Below are 20,249 nucleotides of genomic sequence, written 5' to 3'. Positions count from 1 at the left end.
GAAGGACTGTGTGCAGAGTGGAGGGAGAGCCTGAAATTCTCTCTGCCTTTTCCTCAGATGTGGATGAATGCACCTCTGGGCAGAACACCTGCCACCAGTCCACCCAATGTCTCAACACTGAGGGCAGCTATGAGTGCCACTGCCGCCCTGGCTGGAAACCCGTTCCAGGGTCCCCCAATGGCCCAAACAACACCGTCTGTGAAGGTTCGGAGTTCAGATCCCATAAGTGAACCACATCTTCTTTAGTTGACTGAGCCATGTTAACGGAAGCTGTCCTTAAGCAGCTTTGGCAGAGAATGGGAAAGTACTTCCAACACTGGTGTGTATCCAGGGCAGGTAGTGAGGACAGTGGACCTGGGACAGGAAGGGCTCAGCTCACATTCTGTTCTCATAAGGGGATGACTGCAGCTCTGAGCACAGCCATGCCACAGCCCACAGCCACAGCTCTCAGAGTGGCAGCATCCCTGGTTAGAGGTGCATCAGAGATTCTCCACCAGTTCATCCTGCTCTACAGGGGGGGTTTGGGGGACACAGCTTTGGGAAGTCGTCACTGGCGCGAGCATGCCTGCACACACACACACACACACACACACACACACACACAGTCTTCCCCTATCCTCCCTGCATGGGTACTCTGAGCTTATGGTGCTTCTACTGTTGAAATTATCACAACAATGTTGAATACAGGTGGACCTAGTGGTTTCAAGCAGGTGTAGTGGGGGTGTGCTCAGTGTACTTAGAGAGAAGGGGAAGGAGGGTGTTTGTTGAGTGGAGGAAGGACATGAAAAACTCTCTGGTTTGTCCTCAGATGTGGATGAATGCACCTCCAGGCAGGATACCTGCCACCCATCCACCCAATGTCTCAACAATGTAGGCAGCTATGAGTGCCACTGCCTCCCTGGCTGGAAGCCAGTTCCTGGGTCACCCAATGGCCCAAACAACACCTTCTGTGAAGGTTCGGAGTTCAGATCCCATAAGTGAACCATATCTTTTCTACTTCGCTGAGCCATGTTAAGGGAAGCTGCCACAAGGAGCTTTAGTAGAGAAGGGGCAGCACTGTCAGAAACGCTGTGTGCCCAGTGTAGGCAGTGAGGAGGGAGAACTGGGTCAGGCAGGGCTTAGCATCAGATTCTGTTATAATACGGGAAGGAGGGAAGCTCTGCGGACAGCAGTGCCACAGCCCACAAACCACCCCTTCAGTGCATGGGGAGCTATCAGTGCAGCAGCGTACCTGGTTAGAAGTCCATCACAGAACCTCCCGCAGTCCATCCTGCCCCATACTCAGTGGACACAGCTTTGGGATGACACTTGCACACAAATAGTCCTGCCTTTTGCACCTTGCAGGGACATTCTTAAGCTTAATATGCTTTTATAATGGAAAATGTCACCAGAAATATGTATATATTGGGCTAGGTGGCTTTTAGGCACGGGTTAGAGAGGTGTCCAGAGTGTAATTTGAGAGAAATGTCCAGAGCTTTGCATGCAGAAATGCAGGGAAGGTCTGACACTCTCTCTGGTTTGTCCTCAGATGTGGATGAATGTTCCTTGGGGCTACACTCCTGCCACCCATCCACCCAATGCCACAACACCCAGGGCAGCTATGAGTGCCGCTGCCGCCCTGGTTGGAAGCTGGTTCCTGGGTCCCCCAATGGCCCAAACAACACTGTCTGTGAAGGGTCGGAGTTCAGATTTCATAAGTGAACCACATTTTCTTTACTTGGCTGAGCCTTGTTAAAGGCAGATGCCATAAGAATCTTTGGCAGAGAAGGGGCAGCACTGTCAGAAATGGTGTGTGCCCAGTGCAGGCAGTGAGGAGGGGTGACTGGTTCAGGCAGGGCTGAGCATCAGATTCTGTTATAATAAGGACAGGAGGGAAGCTCTGCGGACAGCAGTGCCACAGCCCACAAACCACCGCTTCAGTGCATGGGGAACTATCAGTGCGGCTGCCTCCCTGGTTAGAAGTCCATCACAGAACCTCCCGCAGTCCACCCTGCCCCATAGTCAGGGGACACAGCTTTGGGATAACACTTGCACACAAACAGTCCTGCCTTTTGCACCTTGCAGGGACATTCTTAAGCTTAATATGCTTTTATAATGGAAAATATCACCAGAAATATGTATATATTGGGTTAGGTGTCTTGTTCGCAAAGTTTAGTGAGGTGTCCAGGGTGTAATTAGGGAGAACTGGCAGGAGGCTTTATGTGCAGGTAGTGGAGGGAGGGCCTGATACTCTCTCTGGTTTGTCCTCAGATGTGGATGAATGTACTTCGGGGCAACACGCCTGCCACCATACCACCCAATGCCACAACACCGAGGGCAGCTATGCCTGCCGCTGTCGCCCAGGCTGGAAGCCAGTTCCTGGGTCCCCCAATGGTCCAAACAACACCGTCTGTGAAGGTAGGGGTTCAGATCCCATTAGTAAACCTCATATTTTTTACTTGGCTGAGCCATCTAAAAGGAAGCTGCCTTAAGCAGCTTTGGCAGAAAAGGGGCAGCACTGTTAGCAATTGTGTGTGCCCAGTGCAGGAAGTGTGGAGAGAGCACCTGGGCCAGGCAGGGCTGAGCAGCAGATTCTGTTCTAATAAAGACAGCAGTGCAGCTCTGTGTACAGCGTTGCCACAGCCCACAGCCCACAGCCTCACATGTGGGAGCTCTCAGAGTGGCAGCCTCCCTGGTTAGATGTCCATCACAGGTCCTCCCCAGTCCATCCTGCTCTACAGAGTGGGACACAGCTTTGGAAAGTCACTGGCACAAACACACATACACACACACACACACACACACACACACACACACAGTCCTGCCATATCCTCTTTGCAGGGGTGCTTTGAGCTTATAGTGCTTCTACTGTTGAAAATTTCACAACAATGTTGTGTACAGTTGGACCTGGTGGTTGTAAGCAGGGTGCAGTGGGGGTGTGCTCAGTGTACTTTGAGAGAAGGGGATGAAGGGTGTGGGCAGAGTGGAGGGAGGGCCTGAAACTCTGCTTTTTCCTCAGATGTGGATGAATGCACCTCTGGGCAGAACACCTGCCACCAGTCCACCCAATGTCTCAACACTGAGGGCAGCTATGAGTGCCGCTGCCGCCCTGGCTGGAAACCCGTTCCAGGGTCCCCCAATGGCCCAAACAACACCATCTGTGAAGGTTCGGAGTTCAGATCCCATAAGTGAACCACATCTTCTTTAGTTGACTGAGCCATGTTAACGGAAGCTGTCCTTAAGCAGCTTTGGCAGAGAATGGGAAAGTACTTCCAACACTGGTGTGTATCCAGGGCAGGTAGTGAGGACAGTGGACCTGGGACAGGAAGGGCTCAGCTCACATTCTGTTCTCATAAGGGGATGACTGCAGCTCTGAGCACAGCCATGCCACAGCCCACAGCCACAGCTCTCAGGGTGGCAGCATCCCTGGTTAGAGGTGCATCAGAGATTCTCCACCAGTTCATCCTGCTCTACAGGGGGGGTTTGGGGGACACAGCTTTGGGAAGTCGTCACTGGCGCGAGCATGCCTGCACACACACACACACACACACACACACACACACACAGTCTTCCCCTATCCTCCCTGCATGGGTACTCTGAGCTTATGGTGCTTCTACTGTTGAAATTATCACAACAATGTTGAATACAGGTGGACCTAGTGGTTTCAAGCAGGTGTAGTGGGGGTGTGCTCAGTGTACTTAGAGAGAAGGGGAAGGAGGGTGTTTGTTGAGTGGAGGAAGGACATGAAAAACTCTCTGGTTTGTCCTCAGATGTGGATGAATGCACCTCCAGGCAGGATACCTGCCACCCATCCACCCAATGTCTCAACAATGTAGGCAGCTATGAGTGCCACTGCCTCCCTGGCTGGAAGCCAGTTCCTGAGTCACCCAATGGCCCAAACAACACCTTCTGTGAAGGTTCGGAGTTCAGATCCCATAAGTGAACCATATCTTTTCTACTTCGCTGAGCCATGTTAAGGGAAGCTGCCACAAGGAGCTTTAGTAGAGAAGGGGCAGCACTGTCAGAAACGCTGTGTGCCCAGTGTAGGCAGTGAGGAGGGAGAACTGGGTCAGGCAGGGCTTAGCATCAGATTCTGTTATAATACGGGAAGGAGGGAAGCTCTGCGGACAGCAGTGCCACAGCCCACAAACCACCCCTTCAGTGCATGGGGAGCTATCAGTGCAGCAGCGTACCTGGTTAGAAGTCCATCACAGAACCTCCCGCAGTCCATCCTGCCCCATACTCAGTGGACACAGCTTTGGGATGACACTTGCACACAAATAGTCCTGCCTTTTGCACCTTGCAGGGACATTCTTAAGCTTAATATGCTTTTATAATGGAAAATGTCACCAGAAATATGTATATATTGGGCTAGGTGGCTTTTAGGCACGGGTTAGAGAGGTGTCCAGAGTGTAATTTGAGAGAAATGTCCAGAGCTTTGCATGCAGAAATGCAGGGAAGGTCTGACACTCTCTCTGGTTTGTCCTCAGATGTGGATGAATGTTCCTTGGGGCTACACTCCTGCCACCCATCCACCCAATGCCACAACACCCAGGGCAGCTATGAGTGCCGCTGCCGCCCTGGTTGGAAGCTGGTTCCTGGGTCCCCCAATGGCCCAAACAACACTGTCTGTGAAGGGTCGGAGTTCAGATTTCATAAGTGAACCACATTTTCTTTACTTGGCTGAGCCTTGTTAAAGGCAGATGCCATAAGAATCTTTGGCAGAGAAGGGGCAGCACTGTCAGAAATGGTGTGTGCCCAGTGCAGGCAGTGAGGAGGGGTGACTGGTTCAGGCAGGGCTGAGCATCAGATTCTGTTATAATAAGGACAGGAGGGAAGCTCTGCGGACAGCAGTGCCACAGCCCACAAACCACCGCTTCAGTGCATGGGGAACTATCAGTGCGGCTGCCTCCCTGGTTAGAAGTCCATCACAGAACCTCCCGCAGTCCACCCTGCCCCATAGTCAGGGGACACAGCTTTGGGATAACACTTGCACACAAACAGTCCTGCCTTTTGCACCTTGCAGGGACATTCTTAAGCTTAATATGCTTTTATAATGGAAAATATCACCAGAAATATGTATATATTGGGTTAGGTGTCTTGTTCGCAAAGTTTAGTGAGGTGTCCAGGGTGTAATTAGGGAGAACTGGCAGGAGGCTTTATGTGCAGGTAGTGGAGGGAGGGCCTGATACTCTCTCTGGTTTGTCCTCAGATGTGGATGAATGTACTTCGGGGCAACACGCCTGCCACCATACCACCCAATGCCACAACACCGAGGGCAGCTATGCCTGCCGCTGTCGCCCAGGCTGGAAGCCGGTTCCTGGGTCCCCCAATGGTCCAAACAACACCGTCTGTGAAGGTCGGGGTTCAGATCCCATTAGTAAACCTCATATTCTTTACTTGGCTGAGCCGTCTAAAAGGAAGCTGCCTTAAGCAGCTTTGGCAGAAAAGGGGCAGCACTGTTAGCAATTGTGTGTGCCCAGTGCAGGCAGTGTGGAGAGAGCACCTGGGACCAGCAGGGCTGAGCAGCAGATTCTGTTCTAATAAAGACAGCAGTGCAGCTCTGGGTACAGCGTTGCCACAGCCCACAGCCCACAGCCTCACACGTGGGAGCTCTCAGAGTGGCAGCCACCCTGGTTAGATGTCCATCACAGGTCCTCCCCAGTCCATCCTGCTCTACAGAGGGGGACACAGCTTTGGAAAGTCACTGGCACAAACACACATACACACACACACACACACACACACACACACACACACAGTCCTGCCATATCCTCTTTGTAGGGGTGCTCTGAGCTTATGGTGCTTCTACTGTTGAAAATTTCACAACAATGTTGTGTACAGTTGGACCTGGTGGTTGTAAGCAGGGTGCCGTGGGGGTGTGCTCAGTGTACTTTGAGAGAAGGCGATGAAGGGTGTGGGCAGAGTGGAGGGAGGGCCTGAAACTCTCTCTGTTTGTCATCAGATGTGGATGAATGCACCTCTGGGCAGAATACATGCCACCAGTCCACCCAATGCCTCAACACCATGGGCAGCTATGAGTGCCGCTGCCGCCCTGGCTGGAAGCCGGTTCCTGGGTCCCCCAATGGCCCAAACAACACCGTCTGTGAAGGTTCGGAGTTCAGATCCCATAACTGTAACCACATCTTCTTTACTTGGCTGAGCCATGTTAAAGAAGCTTTGGCAGAAAAGGGGCAGCACCGTCAACAATGGTGTGTGCCCAGGGCAGGCCGTGAGGAGAGGGCACCTGGGCCGAGCAGGGCTGAGCATGAGATTCTGCCATAATAAAGACAGGAGTGTAGATCTGGGTATAGAGTTGCCACAGCCTACAGTCCAAGCCTCATTCGTGGGAGCTCTCAGTGTGGCAGCCTCCCTGGTTAGAAGTCCATCACAGTCCTCCCCAGTCCATCCTGCCCCAGAGGTGGGGGTACAGCTTTGGCTGGCACTTGTACATACACAGTCCATCCCTGTACACCTTGCAGGTTGGATCTGAACTTATGGTGCTTTTACAATGGAAATGTCACCACAACTTTGTACATGTCAGGCTGGGTGGGTTTTAGGCAGGGTTTAATAGAGTATCCTGACTCTACTTTGAGAGAACGGATAGGAGCGTTGTATTGAGGGAGTGGAGGGAGGGCCTGACACTGTCTCTGGTTTGTCCTCAGATGTGGATGAATGCACCTCTGGGCAGAAGGCCTGCCACCCAACCGCCCAATGCCACAACACCGATGGCAGCTATGAGTGCCGCTGCCGCCCTGGCTGGAAGCCGGTTCCTGGGTCCCCCAATGGTCCAAATAACACCATCTGTGAAGGTTCAGAGTTCAGATCACATAAGTGAACCATATCTTCTCTACTTGCTGAGCCATGTTAAAGGAAGCTGCCACAAGGAGCATTAGTAGAGAAGGGGCAGCACTTTCAGAAACGCTGTGTGCCCAGTGCAGGCAGTGAGGAGGGGGGACTGGGTTGGGCAGGGCTGAGCATTAATTTCTGTTATAATAAAGACAGGAGGGAAGCTCTGCGGACAGCAGTGCCACAGGCCACAAACCACCGCTTCAGTGCATGGGGAGCTATCAGTGCAGCAGCGTACCTGGTTAGAAGTCCATCACAGAACCTCTCCCAGTCCATCCTGCCCCATAGTCAGGGGACACATGTTTGGGATGACACTTGCACACAAACAGTCCTGCCTTTTGCACCTTGCACGGACATTCTTCAGCTTAATATGCTTTTATAATGGAAAATGTCACCAGAAATATGTATATGTTGGGCTAGGTGGCTTTTAGGCACGTGTTAGAGGGGTGTCCAGAGTGTAATTTGAGAGAACTGCCCAGAGCTTTGCATGCAGGAATGCAGGGAAGGCCTGAGACTCTCTCTGGTTTGTCCTCAGATGTGGATGAATGTACTTCTGGGCAACACATCTGCCACCCATCCACCCAATGCCACAACACCCAGGGCAGCTATGAGTGCCACTGCCGCCCTGGTTGGAAGCCGGTTCCTGGGTCCCCCAATGGCCCAAACAACACCGTCTGTGAAGGTTCGGAGTTCAGATTTCATAACTGAATCACATCTTCTTTACTTGGCTGAGCCTTGTTAAAGGCAGATGCCATAAGAATCTTTGGCAGAGAATGGGCAGCACTGTCAGCAATGTTGTGTGCCCAGTGCAGGCAGTGAGGAGGGGGGACTGGGCCAGGCAGGGCTGAGCATCAGATTCTGTTATAATAAGGACAGGAGGGAAGCTCTGCGGACAGCAGTGCCACAGCCCACAAACCACCGCTTTAGTGCATGGGGAACTATCAGTGCGGCCACCTCCCTGGTTAGAAGTCCATCACAGAAACTCCCGCAGACCATCCTGCCCCATAGTCAGGGGACACAGCTTTGTGATGACACTTGCACACAAACAGTCCTGCCTTTTGCACCTTGCAGGGACATTCTTAAGCTTAATATGCTTTTATAATGGAAAATGTCACCAGAAATATGAATATATTGGGTTAGGTGTCTTGTTCGCAAAGTTTAGTGAGGTGTCCAGGGTTTAATTAGAGAGAACTGGCAGGAGGCGTTATGTGCAGGTAGTGGAGGGAGGGCCTGACACTCTCTCTGGTTTGTCCTCAGATGTGGAGGAATGTACTTCGGGGCAACACGCCTGCCACCCATCCACCCAATGTCTCAACAATGTAGGCAGCTATGAGTGCCGCTGTCACCCAGGCTGGAAGCCGGTTCCTGGGTCCCCCAATGGCCCAAACAACACTGTCTGTGAAGGTCGGGGTTCAGATCCCATTAGTAAATCTCATATTCTTTACTTGGCTGAGCCATCTGAAAGGAAGCTGCCTTAAGCAGCTTTGGCACAAAAGGCGCAGCACTGTCAGCAATGGTGTGTGCCCATGGCAGGCAGTGTGGAGAGAGCACCTGGGCCTGGCAGGGCTGAGCATCAGATTCTGTTCTAATAAAGACAGGAGTGCAGCTCTGGGAACAGTGTTGCCACAGCTCACAGCCCACAGCTCACAGCCTACAGCCCACAGCCTCACCGTGGGAGCTCTCAGTGTGGTGGCCTCTCTGGTTAGAAGTCCATCACAGGTCCTCCCCAGTCCATCCTGCCCCACAGTGGGGGACACAGCTTTGGGATGACACATGCATACACAGTCCTGCCTTGTGCACCTTGCAGGGGCGCACTAAGCTTACAGTGCTTTTATGGTGGAAAATGTCACCATAAAGTTATATATTTTGTGCTAAGTGGCTTTTAGGCATGGGTCAGCGGGGTTTCCAGGGTGTAATTTTAGAGAATGGGCAGGAGCTTTGCCTGCAGGGAGTGGAGGGAGGGCCTGACTCTCTCTCTGGTTTGTCCTCAGATGTGGATGAATGTACCTCGGGGCTACACTCCTGCCGCCAATCTGCCCAATGCCACAACACCGAGGGCAGCCATGAGTGCCGCTGCAGCCCTGGCTGGAAGTCGGTTCCTATGTTACGCTATCGCCAACAATACATCATCTGTGAGGGTTTGTAGTTCAGATCCCATAACTGAACCACTTTTTTTTTTTTTTCTAGGCTGAGCCGTCTTAAAGGTTTTGGCAGAGAAAGGGCAGCACTTCAGCAATGGTGTGAGCCCAGGACAGGCAGTGAGGAGAGGGCACCTGGGCCAGGCAGGGCTGAGCTCGTAATTCGTTCTAATAAGGTGATGACTGCAGCTCTGAGCACAGCGATGCCACAGCCCACAGCCTCTACACGTGGGAGCTCTCAGAGTGGCAGCCTCCCTGGTTAGAAGTCCATCACAGGTCCTCCCTAGTCCATCCTGCTCTACAGAGGGGGACACAGCTTTGGGAAGTCACTGCCACAAACACACATACACACACACACACACACACACACACAGTCCTGCCGTATCCTCTTTGCAGGGGTGCTCTGAGCTTATGGTGCTTCTACTGTTGAAAATTTCACAACAATGTTGTGTACAGTTGGACCAGGTGGTTGTAAGCAGGGTGCAGTGGGGTTGTGCTCAGTGTACTTTGAGAGAAGGCGATGAAGGGTGTGGGCAGAGTGGAGGGAGGGCCTGAAACTCTCTCTGTTTGTCATCAGATGTGGATGAATGCACCTCTGGGCAGAATACATGCCACCATTCCACCCAATGCCTCAACACCATGGGCAGCTATGAGTGCCGCTGCCGCCCTGGCTGGAAGCCGGTTCCTGGGTCCCCCAATGGCCCAAACAACACCGTCTGTGAAGGTTCGGAGTTCAGATCCCATAACTGTAACCACATCTTCTTTACTTGGCTGAGCCATGTTAAAGAAGCTTTGGCAGAAAAGGGGCAGCACCGTCAACAATGGTGTGTGCCCAGGGCAGGCCGTGAGGAGAGGGCACCTGGGCCGAGCAGGGCTGAGCATGAGATTCTGCTGTAATAAAAACAAGAGTGTAGATCTGGGTGCATAGTTGCCACAGCCCACAGTCCAAGCCTCATTCGTGGGAGCTCTCAGTGTGGCAGCCTCCCTGGTTAGAAGTCCATCACAGGTCCTCCCCAGTCCATCCTGCCCCAGAGGTGGGGGTACAGCTTTGGGGTGGCACTGTACCCACACAGTCCTTCCCTGTCCACCTTGCAGGTTGGATCTGGGCTTATGGTGCTTTTACAGTGGAAATGTCACCACAACTTTGTACAAGTCAGGCTGGGTGGGTTTTAGGCAGGGTTTAATAGAGTATCCTGACTGTACTTTGAGAGATCGGGCAGGAGCATTTCATTGAGGGAATGCAGGGAAGGCCTGAGACTCTCTCTGGTTTGTCCTCAGATGTGGATGAATGTTCCTTGGGGCTAAACTCCTGCCACCCATCCACCCAATGCCACAACACCCAGGGCCGCTATGAGTGCCGCTGCCGCCCTGGCTGGAAGCCGGTTCCTGGGTCCCCCAATGGCCCAAACAACACCGTCTGTGAAGGTTCGGAATTCAGATTTCATAAGTGAACCACATCTTCTTTACTTGGCTGAGCCTTGTTAAAGGCAGATGCCATAAGAATCTTTGGCAGAGAAGGGGCAGCACTGTCTGAAATGGTGTGTGCCCAGTGCAGGCAGTGAGGAGGAGGGACTGGCTCGGGCAGGGCTGAGCATCAGATTCTGTTATAATAAGGACAGGAGGGAAGCTCTGCGGACAGCAGTGCCACAGCCCACAAACCACCGCTTCAGTGCATGGGGAACTATCAGTGCGGCCGCCTCCCTGGTTAGAAGTCCATCACAGAACCTCCCGCAGTCCACACTGCCCCATAGTCAGGGGACACAGCTTTGGGATGACACTTGCACACAAACAGTCCTGCCTTTTGCACCTTGCAAGGGCATTCTAAGCTTAATATGCTTTTATAATGGAAAATGTCACCAGAAATATGTATATATTGGGTTAGGTGTCTTGTTCGCAAAGTTTAGTGGGGTGTCCAGGGTGTAATTAGGGAGAACTGGCAGGAGGCATTATGTGCAGGTAGTGGAGGGAGGGCCTGACACTCTCTCTGGTTTGTCCTCAGATGTGGATGAATGTACTTCGGGGCAACACGCCTGCCACCATACCACCCAATGCCACAACACCCAGGGCAGCTATGAGTGCCACTGCCGCCCTGGCTGGAAACCAGTTCCTGGGTCCACTAATGGCCTAAACAACACCGTCTGTGAAGGTCAGAGTTCAGATACCGTTAGTAAACTTCATATTCTATACTTGGCTTAACCATCTGAAAGGAAGCTGCCATAAGCAGCTTTGGCAGAAAAGGGGCAGCACTGTCAGCAATGGTGTGTGCCCAATGCAGGCAGTGTGGAGAGAGCATCTCGGCCCTGCAGGGCTGAGAATCAGGTTCTGTTCTAATAAAGACAGGAATGCAGCTCTGGGTACAGCGTTGCCACAGCCCACAGCCCACAGCCCACAGCCTCACACGTGGGAGCTCTCAGTGTGGCAGCCTCCCAGTTAGAGGTCCATCACAGGTCCTCCCCAGTCCATCCTGCACCAGAGGTGGGGGCAGAGCTTTGGGGTGGCACTTGTACCCACACAATTTTTCCCTGTGCACCTTGCAGGTGGGATCTGAGCTTATGGTGCTTTTACAATGGAAGTGTCACCACAACTTTGTACTTGTCACGCTGTGTGGGTTTTAGGCAGGGTTTAATAGAGTATCCTGACTGTAATTTGAGAGAACGTGCAGGACCGTTGCATTGAGGGAGTGGAGGGAGGGCCTGACACTGTCTCTGGTTTGTCCTCAGATGTGGATGAATGCACCTCGGGGCAGAACGCCTGCCACCCAACCACCCAATGCCATAACACCGATGGCAGCTATGAGTGCCGCTGCTGCCCTGGCTGGAAGCCACTTCCTGGGTCCACCAATGGCCCAAACAACACCATCTGTGAAGGTTCGGAGTTCAGATCCCATAAGTGAACCATATCTTTTCTACTTCGCTGAGCCATGTTAAGGGAAGCTGCCACAAGGAGCTTTAGTAGAGAAGGGGCAGCACTGTCAGAAACGCTGTGTGCCCAGTGTAGGCAGTGAGGAGGGAGGACTGGGTCAGGCAGGGCTTAGCATCAGATTCTGTTATAATACGGGAAGGAGGGAAGCTCTGCGGACAGCAGTGCCACAGCCCACAAACCACCGCTTCAGTGCATGGGGAGCTATCAGTGCAGCAGCGTCCCTGGTTAGAAGTCCATCACAGAACCTCCCGCAGTCCATCCTGCCCCATACTCAGTGGACACAGCTTTGGGATGACTCTTGCACACAAACAGTCCTGCCTTTTGCACATTGCAGGGGCATTCTAAGCTTAATATGCTTTTATAATGGAAAATGTCACCACAAATATGTATATGTTGGGCTAGATGGCTTTTAGGCACGGGTTTGAGAGGTGTCCAGAGTGCAATTTGAGACAACTGGCAGGAGCTTTGCATACAGGGAATTCAGGGAAGGCCTGACACTCTCTCTGATTTGTCCTCAGATGTGGATGAATGTACTTTGGGGCAACACTTCTGCCACCCATCCACCCAATGCCACAACACCCAGGGCAGCTATGAGTGCCGCTGCCGTTCTGGCTGGAAGCCGGTTCCTGGGTCCCCCAATGGCCCAAACAACACCGTCTGTGAAGGTTTGGGGTTCAGATCCCATAAGTGAACCATATCTTCTTTACTTGGCTGAGCCATGTTAAAGAAATCTGCCACAAGGAGCTTTTGCAGAGAAGGGGCAGCACTTTCAGAAATGCTGTGTGCTCAGGGTAGGCAGTGAGGAGAAGGGACTCAGGCTGGCAGGGCTGAGCATCATATTCTCTTCTAATAAGGATAGAAGTGCAGCTCTGGATGCAGCGGTGTCACAGCCAACAGCCCAGAGCCCAGAGCCCACAGCCTCACACGTGGGACCTCTCAGTGTGGCAGCCTCCCCGGTTAGAAGTCCATCACAGGTCCCCCGCAGTCCATCCTGCCCCACAGTGGGGGACACAGCTTAGGGATGACACATGCACACGCAGTCCTGCCTTTTGCACCTTGCAGGGGCGTTCTAAGCTTAATGTGCTTTTATGGTGGAAAACATCAACATAAATTTGTATATGTTCGGCTAAGTGGCTTTTAGGCATGGGTTAGTGGGGTTTCCAGGGTGTAATTTCAGAGAAGGGCTGGGAGCTTTGTGTGCAGGGAGTGAAGGGAGGGCCTGACACTCTCTGTGGTTTGTCCTCAGATGTGGATGAATGTACCTTGGGGCTACACTCCTGCCGCCAATCTGCCCAATGCCACAACACCGAGGGCAGCCATGAGTGCCGCTGCAGCCCTGGTTGGAAGCCGGTTCCTATGTCCCACTATCGCCAACAATATATCATCTGTGAAGGTTCGTACTTCAGATCCCACAACTGAACCACTCTTTTTTTCTAGGCTGAGCCATCTTAAAGGAAGCTTCTCTAAGGGTTTTGGCAGAGAAGGGGCAGCACTTAAGCAATGGTGTGTGCCCAGGACAGGCAGTGAGGAGAGGGCACCTGGGCCAGGTAGGGCTGAGCTTCAGAATCCGTTCTAATAACGGGATGACTGCAGTTCTGAGCACAGCAGTACCACAGCCCACAGCCTCTACACGTGGGAGCCCGCAGAGTGGCAGCCTCCCTGCTTAGAAGTCCATCATAGGTCCTCCACAGTCCATCCTGCTCTACAGGTGGGGACACATCTTTGGGATGTCACTGGCACACACACACACACACACACACACACACACAGTCCTGCCAAATCCTCCTTGCAGAGGTGCTCTGAGCTTATGGTGCTTCTTCTGTTGAAAACATCACAACAATGTTGTGTACAGTTGGACCCGGTGGTTGAAAGCAGGGTGTAGTGGGAGTGTCCTCAGTGTACTTTGAGAGAAGGGGAAGGAGGGCTGTGTGCAGAGTGGGAGGGGGCCTGAAACTCTCTGTGGTTTGTCCTCAGATGTGGATGAATGCACCTCTGGGCAAAACGCCTGCCACCCATCGACCCAATGCCACAATACCGTGGGCAGCTATGAGTGCCGCTGCCGCCCTGGCTGGAAGCCGGTTCCTGGGTCCCCCAATGGCCCAAACAGCACTGTCTGTGAAGGTTTGGAGTTCAGATCCCATAAGTGAACCACATCTTCTCTACTTGGCTGAGCCATGTTAAAGGAAGCTGCCATAAGTTGCTTTGGCAGAGAAGGGGCAGCACTGTCAGCAATCATGTGTGCCCAGGGCAGGCCGTGAGGAGAGGGCACCTGGGACAGGAAGGGCTCAGCTCAGATTCTGTTCTAATAAAGGGGTGATTGAAGCTCTGAGCACAGCGAAGCCATAGCCCACATCCTCAGCATGTGGGAGCTTTCAGAGTGGCAGCCTGCCTTGTTCCTCGCCCAGTCCATCCTGCTCTACAGGTGGGAACACAACTTTGAAATGTCCCTGGTGCGCGCACACAAACACACACAAACACATACAGTCCTGCCATATCCTCCTTTCAGGGGTGCTCTGAGCTTATGGTGCTTCTACTGTTGAAAATATCACAACAGCCGAAACCGGTTTGGCTCAGTGGTAGAGCATTGGTCTGCGGACTGAAGAGTCCCAGGTTCGATTCCGGTCAAGGGCATGTACATTGGTTGTGGGCACATCCCTGGTAGGGGGTGTGCAAGAGGCAGCTGGTCGATGTTTCTCTCTCATTGACATTTCTAGCTCTCTATACCTCTCTCCTCCTCTCTGTAAGAAAAAGAGAAAAAGAAAAAGAAAATATCACAACAATGTTGTGTACAGTTGACCTGGTGTTTGTAAGCAGGGTGTTGTGGGGGTGTACTCAGTGTACTTTGAGAGAAGGGGGAAAAGGGCTATGTGCAGATGGGGGGAGGGCCTGAAACTCTCTGTGGTTTCTCCTCAGATGTGGATGAATGCACCTCTGGGCAGAACGTCTGCCACCCATCCACCCAATGCCACAAAACCCAGGGCAGCTATGAGTGCCGCTGCCGCCCTGGCTGGATGCCGGTTCCTGGCTCCCCCAATGGCCCAAAAAACACCGTCTGTGAAGGTTCGGAGTTCAGATCCCACACTCCCAAAGACCCAGAGCTCAATCCACCTGATCACATATTCACTGGCAGCCACGCAAACCCAGCAAAATGAATGCTTGGGGTACCTGTTGGGCCAGGCTTCCATTCATTGAGACTAAATTGGAAAAGATCTGGGGTTGTGCAGAAGGAGCTGGGGTACCAAGGGGAAGGCTCCTAAGGGATCCCAAACAGCGGCTAAATACTAAAGGTATTTAATATCTCACAACCTGTACCTTTATGCAGGGCTCACCTTCTGTGTGTCAGGCCCACCGCCTGTAACCTCTGTGTCCCCCACTCGGTGATGTGCAGTCAGCAGGTGTCATCACCTCCAGCCAAAGAGTGGGTGAAGGGAGACTGAAGATGGGAAAGGGGTGGAGTACAGAGAGGAGAGAGGCCCAGATTCCTGAATAAAAAAAGAACTATTCAGTGTGAAAGTACTAGGGCTCTTTCTCTGTCTCTCTCTCTCTCTTTCTCTTTTACACACACACACACACACACACACACACACACACACACACACAAACTCTCATACTCAATGGACTGCTGTTCTGTCCCCTCCAGAGATCTCCTTCCCTACCTGGACTCCACCCCTTGGAATCAAGAGCCAGGTGAGTGACTCCAGCCAGCACCAGAATGCAAGGTCCTCCACTCAGCCCACTGTCCACCCATTGCACCCCACTCCCCCACGCATACATGAGGGTCTCTAAGGCCCCATCTCCTCTTTCTCCAGAGTCTCTCCCGCTTCTTTGAAAGAGTCCACGAGCTGCTCAGACACTTCAAGCCTGCCTCGGCCAAGAACACCATCCAGGTAAGGACAGGACCCAGAGGAGGCTGGTGGAGGCATGTCATAGAGACCCAAGGAAGCCTTGGTCTGGAAGGAGACTGACCCCAACACAATGGTGCCATGCTGTGAGACCTCGCTCTCCCAGGGGGGTGGGAAGAGCAGACCAAGGATTTGTACTCTTTGATAGAGCCACAACCACTTTCTGAAACCTTTCCTCTTGTCCTGGCCACTGAGCTTGCATTGTCCTTGGTAATCATGACCAGGGGTTGACATCTGAGTGGTGGATTGCACTAGCCAAGAACCAGTCCAATCTGATACCACCTTTGTCCCCATATAGACAGGCTAAGGTCTGATCTCAGAAGCTGAGTGGGAAGGACCTTCCTGAAGCTTCTCTGGTACAAGATCCACTGTGTTCCCCATACCCCCAGGACATCAAACAGGAGGTGAATAATCTGCTGGAGTCCCCGGGGGACCTGCTTACCCTGCCTCGTTCAGAGCAGCATTACGTGGCTACTAACCTGCTCACTGGCCAGGAGCATGTCCTTAGAGAGCTGAGCAAGGCTTTGCCCAATGGGCCACTGACCTTCAGGACAGCTGCAGGAACAGGCAAGTAACCCCACCTGCGCCCAGGCTCTGCTCTGCCTGCTCCTCACCTTGTTCCTCTTCCCATCACACTAGAGCTGACTGATCACACTTGTACTTCCCTGTTACTCTTATTAGATTATTATCCAAATTGACCATACCTTTGCTACCCCACATGCCACTCCCACCAGCCAATCATGATCAAATATGCAAATTAACCCAACCAATATGGCTACAGCCACAGAGCAAGCAGAAGGCTTAGGTTTTCCCGGCAATGGAGGAAGCCAATTTCATGGCCTGCCCTGGCCTCTATTGGAGGCTACAAAGTTTCAATTATAGAAGATAAATAAATCCCAGATACTGGGGCCTCCTCTTGGGTCATGGGGGGCATGGCTGGCCTGCAAACCACTACAGGTCCTTTGCTAAGTCCACCCCATGTCCAAGGGAACCCCCACCTTTATTCAGGACACTCTTCAGGGCAAATAAACTTGCCCCCACCTTTGCACCAAGCCTCTATACTATCTAAATAAAGAGTAATATGCAAATTGACTGTCGCTCCAACACACAAGATGGCTGCCCCCATGTGGCCAAAGACCCCGCTCTCATGTGAACACAAGATGGCTGCCACAAGATGGCCAGCAGGGGAGGGCAGTTGGGAAGATTCAGGTCAGCAGGGGAGGGCAGTTGTGAGTGATCAGGCCAACAGGGGAGGGCAGTTGGGAGGGACCAGGCCTGCAAGGGAAGGCAGTTAGGTGTGATCAAGCCTGCAGTGGAGGGCAGTTAGGAGTGACCAGGCCAGCAGAGGAGGGACATTGGGGGCAACTAGGCCTGTAGGGAAAATGAGTTGGGGGGCACCTGGCCTGCATGGGGGGCAGTTAGGCATCAATTAGGATGTCAGGGGAGTGTTTAGCGGATGATAAGGCTGGCAGGCAGAAGCGGTTAGGGGCAATCAAGAAGCCAGGCAGGTGAGTAATTAGAATCCAGCAGTCCTGGATTTTGAGAGGATGTCCTACTGCCATCCTGGTAGAATTGGGCCTATACAGGCAGTTGGACATCCTTTGAGGGGTCCCATATTGGAGAGGGTACAGCCCATATTGGGCTGAGGGACACAACCCCCATGCACAAATTTTGTGCACCAGGCCTCTAGTATTTATATAAAGAGCCAGGGTCCATAACATCTATAATGACCAAAGGCTCAACCGGATGCCACAAGTCAGTGCTGGGTTGCTATGGATTAGGCCTGGAAAGAGTCCCAGAGAGAGAGGCAGGAGGTCTGATCCACAGCCTCCATTGCAGCTGTTGATCAGCCGTTGCCTCTCTCTTTCTCTTCGAGCTTTGCCAGCAGCTGCACCTTTGTTTGTTTCTGGGCCTCTGGGGGCTGCTGATCAGCTCCACCTCTTTGATCAGGTCCAGAGATAGGCCAAGAGATGCTTACTGATAAAGAAACCAACTAATCACCACCAAAACTGGGAGAACTCTGAGGAGCCAGTGGCTGCCTAGAAGGTGTAAATTTTGATACTGATTGGCATAGAAACTTACCAATCAGGACCAAATCTGGGTGAAGTGCAAAGAGCCAAAGACAGTCATATGACCTATTCTGGATGAACTGCAAAGGCAGAACCTAAAGTGGGGGCTGAGGAGGAGATTTAATAGCAACAACTGTTTTGTGTAAGGTGTAAGAAAGCGTTTCAATTTTTTAGTGACCAGTTTGGCAATATAATGCATATGGCTGGCTATCAGTCCAGATATAGGGATTATGTGTTTTTTCTGCCAAGAGCATCTCCTCCTTCTGAAAAATGCTTCCCTACACCCATTTAAATAATCCTATTCTATGTAATCTATCTACACCAATAGAAGAGAAACATGCAAATTGACCATCCCTCTGCTATGCCCACCAGCCAATCAGAAGTGAGTGTGCAAATAAAACATCATTGGTTGGTTGCCTCATGCACACACATACACACACACACACACACACACACACACACACACACACAGGAGACAGAGCCTGCATCGAGGGCATGTGCCCTGTCCAGAAATCAAACAGGACGGGGGAGGAGGGTGTTCACTCAATGCTCAATCACTGAACTACATGGGCTGGGCCTACCTGCTCTATTTTTAGGTCTTAAATGTAGGTCTTCTTCCCATTTTGACCCAATTTTTGTGTGCTGTATCAGGTGTGAGTCCATCTTCCTTTTATCCCTTGAGCATAGCCAGATGCCCCAGCACCATTTATGGGAGACTATTCTTTCCTCATTGAAGGGGGTTCTGTTGAAAATCAGTTGACCATAAATAAATGGGTTTATTTCTGGTCTCTCAATTGTATTTTGATGGTTTATATGTCTACGCATATGGCAGTACCATACTTCTCTGATTACTGTATACTAGTAATAAATTTTGAAATCAGCAAGTGTGAATCCTCCAACTTTGCTTTTCATTTCCAATATTGTTTGGGTATTGAGGCCTCTTGCAATATCATATGAATTTTAGGATGAGATTTTCAATTTTTGCAAAAAAAATATGCTTTAAGAATATTGTTAGTATTGTATTGAATCTGTAGATCACTTGTATAAATATTCAGTGGACAAGTCTTGAGCTTTCTTAGATAACTTTATTCCTAATATTTTGTTGAATATTTTTGCAACTATTTCATACAAGTTAATGGTTTATAGTTTTGTTTTCTTTTGATGTCTTTTTCTAGTTTAGTTTTTAGAGTAATTGTGACCTCATAAAATTATTCAGGGCTCCTTTTCATTCTATTTTGTTAGGAGTGTACAAGAATTTTTGCTAATTCTTCCTTAAATGGTTAGTTGAATTCAGATCTGAACTTTTCATTTAGAAAGTTTTGATTACAGATTTGATCTCCTTACTTGTGACAGATCTGTTCACAGTTCTTCAGTTACTTTTATAATTCATGGGTATGTAGGAATATGTTTATTTCATTCAGGTTATATAATTTGTAGTTTCTCTAATAATCCTTTGAAAATTCATATTGGTATACATATCATTTTTCTGTATACAAAATCTGAGTATCATTATAACATATATATGGCATTATTTGGTATACATAGGTAATAATAATAGTAGAGATAACATTTGGTATATAGTGTAACATCTTACCTAATAATAGACAAGCGTATAAATTGACCATACCTCCTCTACACCAAACAACCAATCAGTAGGGAATATGCAAATTAGGAGGACAAAGATGGTAGCTGACCAGCTGGTCCGGGCACAATGTGGCCAGACGGAGCAGGACACCTGCTATGAGAGGGAGGGTGGGGGGGCGAAGGCATCTACAGGAGCAGCAGTCCAGTCACAGCAAAGATGAAGACTGCAGAATCTGAAGACAATAGACTCTGGCTGGAGCAAAGGCCTGGGTCCTGGGTACCGGAGGAAAACCAGTGCTGGAAGCCAAGGAAAGAAAGGCCTATTGCACGAATCTCTTCATGCTACCGGCCACTAGTGTGTGTGTGTGTGTGTGTGTGTGTGTGTGTATACAATATATATATATATATATATATATATATATATATATATATATATATATATATATATATAATATACAAATGGTATTATAGCTACAACTGCTGGTACAGTTACTAATCTAACTCCCTTATATAACTCCCACAATTCATAGAACTGTCGCTAGATGTGAAGGAGAAAGGAGGCAAGAATGTCACCCTGAGAATTAATCAAGCAAAGATGCTGGTGAACTGGGATGTGGTGCAGGACTCAGATGGCTCAGGTAATGACTAATATGCAGAGAAGGTCAATGAGACTTCACAGTGGAACAAGACACACAAGGATGTGACAAACAGACAATTAAATATTAAAGGGAAGTGTGGGCTGTGGTGGGTCAAAGGAGAAAATGCATCCCAGAAGGAAGGGGGCATTTGGGCCACCCCAAGATGTC

The 20,249-nt window shown here is 50.8% G+C and overlaps 1 protein-coding gene across 1 annotated transcript in view; it reads left to right on the top strand.

Moving 5' to 3' along the window:
* Positions 1-6,006: 6,006 nt before the first annotated feature.
* The window catches only part of LOC311623357 (adhesion G protein-coupled receptor E2-like), a gene marked incomplete at both ends in the record, with an annotated part of 35,774 nt that continues 21,531 nt past the window's right edge, over positions 6,007-20,249 (top strand). The window contains 14 exons of the mRNA XM_084885355.1: positions 6,007-6,091; positions 6,645-6,791; positions 8,820-8,966; positions 10,245-10,391; positions 10,966-11,112; positions 11,687-11,833; positions 12,407-12,553; positions 13,135-13,281; positions 13,863-14,009; positions 14,802-14,948; positions 15,529-15,575; positions 15,698-15,775; positions 16,180-16,357; positions 19,974-20,081. Coding sequence (XP_084741481.1) covers positions 6,007-6,091; positions 6,645-6,791; positions 8,820-8,966; positions 10,245-10,391; positions 10,966-11,112; positions 11,687-11,833; positions 12,407-12,553; positions 13,135-13,281; positions 13,863-14,009; positions 14,802-14,948; positions 15,529-15,575; positions 15,698-15,775; positions 16,180-16,357; positions 19,974-20,081 — 1,819 coding nt within the window. The remainder of the gene's footprint in view (positions 6,092-6,644; positions 6,792-8,819; positions 8,967-10,244; positions 10,392-10,965; positions 11,113-11,686; positions 11,834-12,406; positions 12,554-13,134; positions 13,282-13,862; positions 14,010-14,801; positions 14,949-15,528; positions 15,576-15,697; positions 15,776-16,179; positions 16,358-19,973; positions 20,082-20,249) is intronic.

The sequence above is a fragment of the Pipistrellus hanaki genome, assembly GCF_964339955.1.
Source record: "Pipistrellus hanaki genome assembly, chromosome: 5".
In the NCBI taxonomy this organism is placed as follows: domain Eukaryota; kingdom Metazoa; phylum Chordata; class Mammalia; order Chiroptera; family Vespertilionidae; genus Pipistrellus; species Pipistrellus hanaki.
Note: the sequence above shows the minus strand (reverse complement) of the source record. Positions and strands in the feature narration are given on the sequence as shown.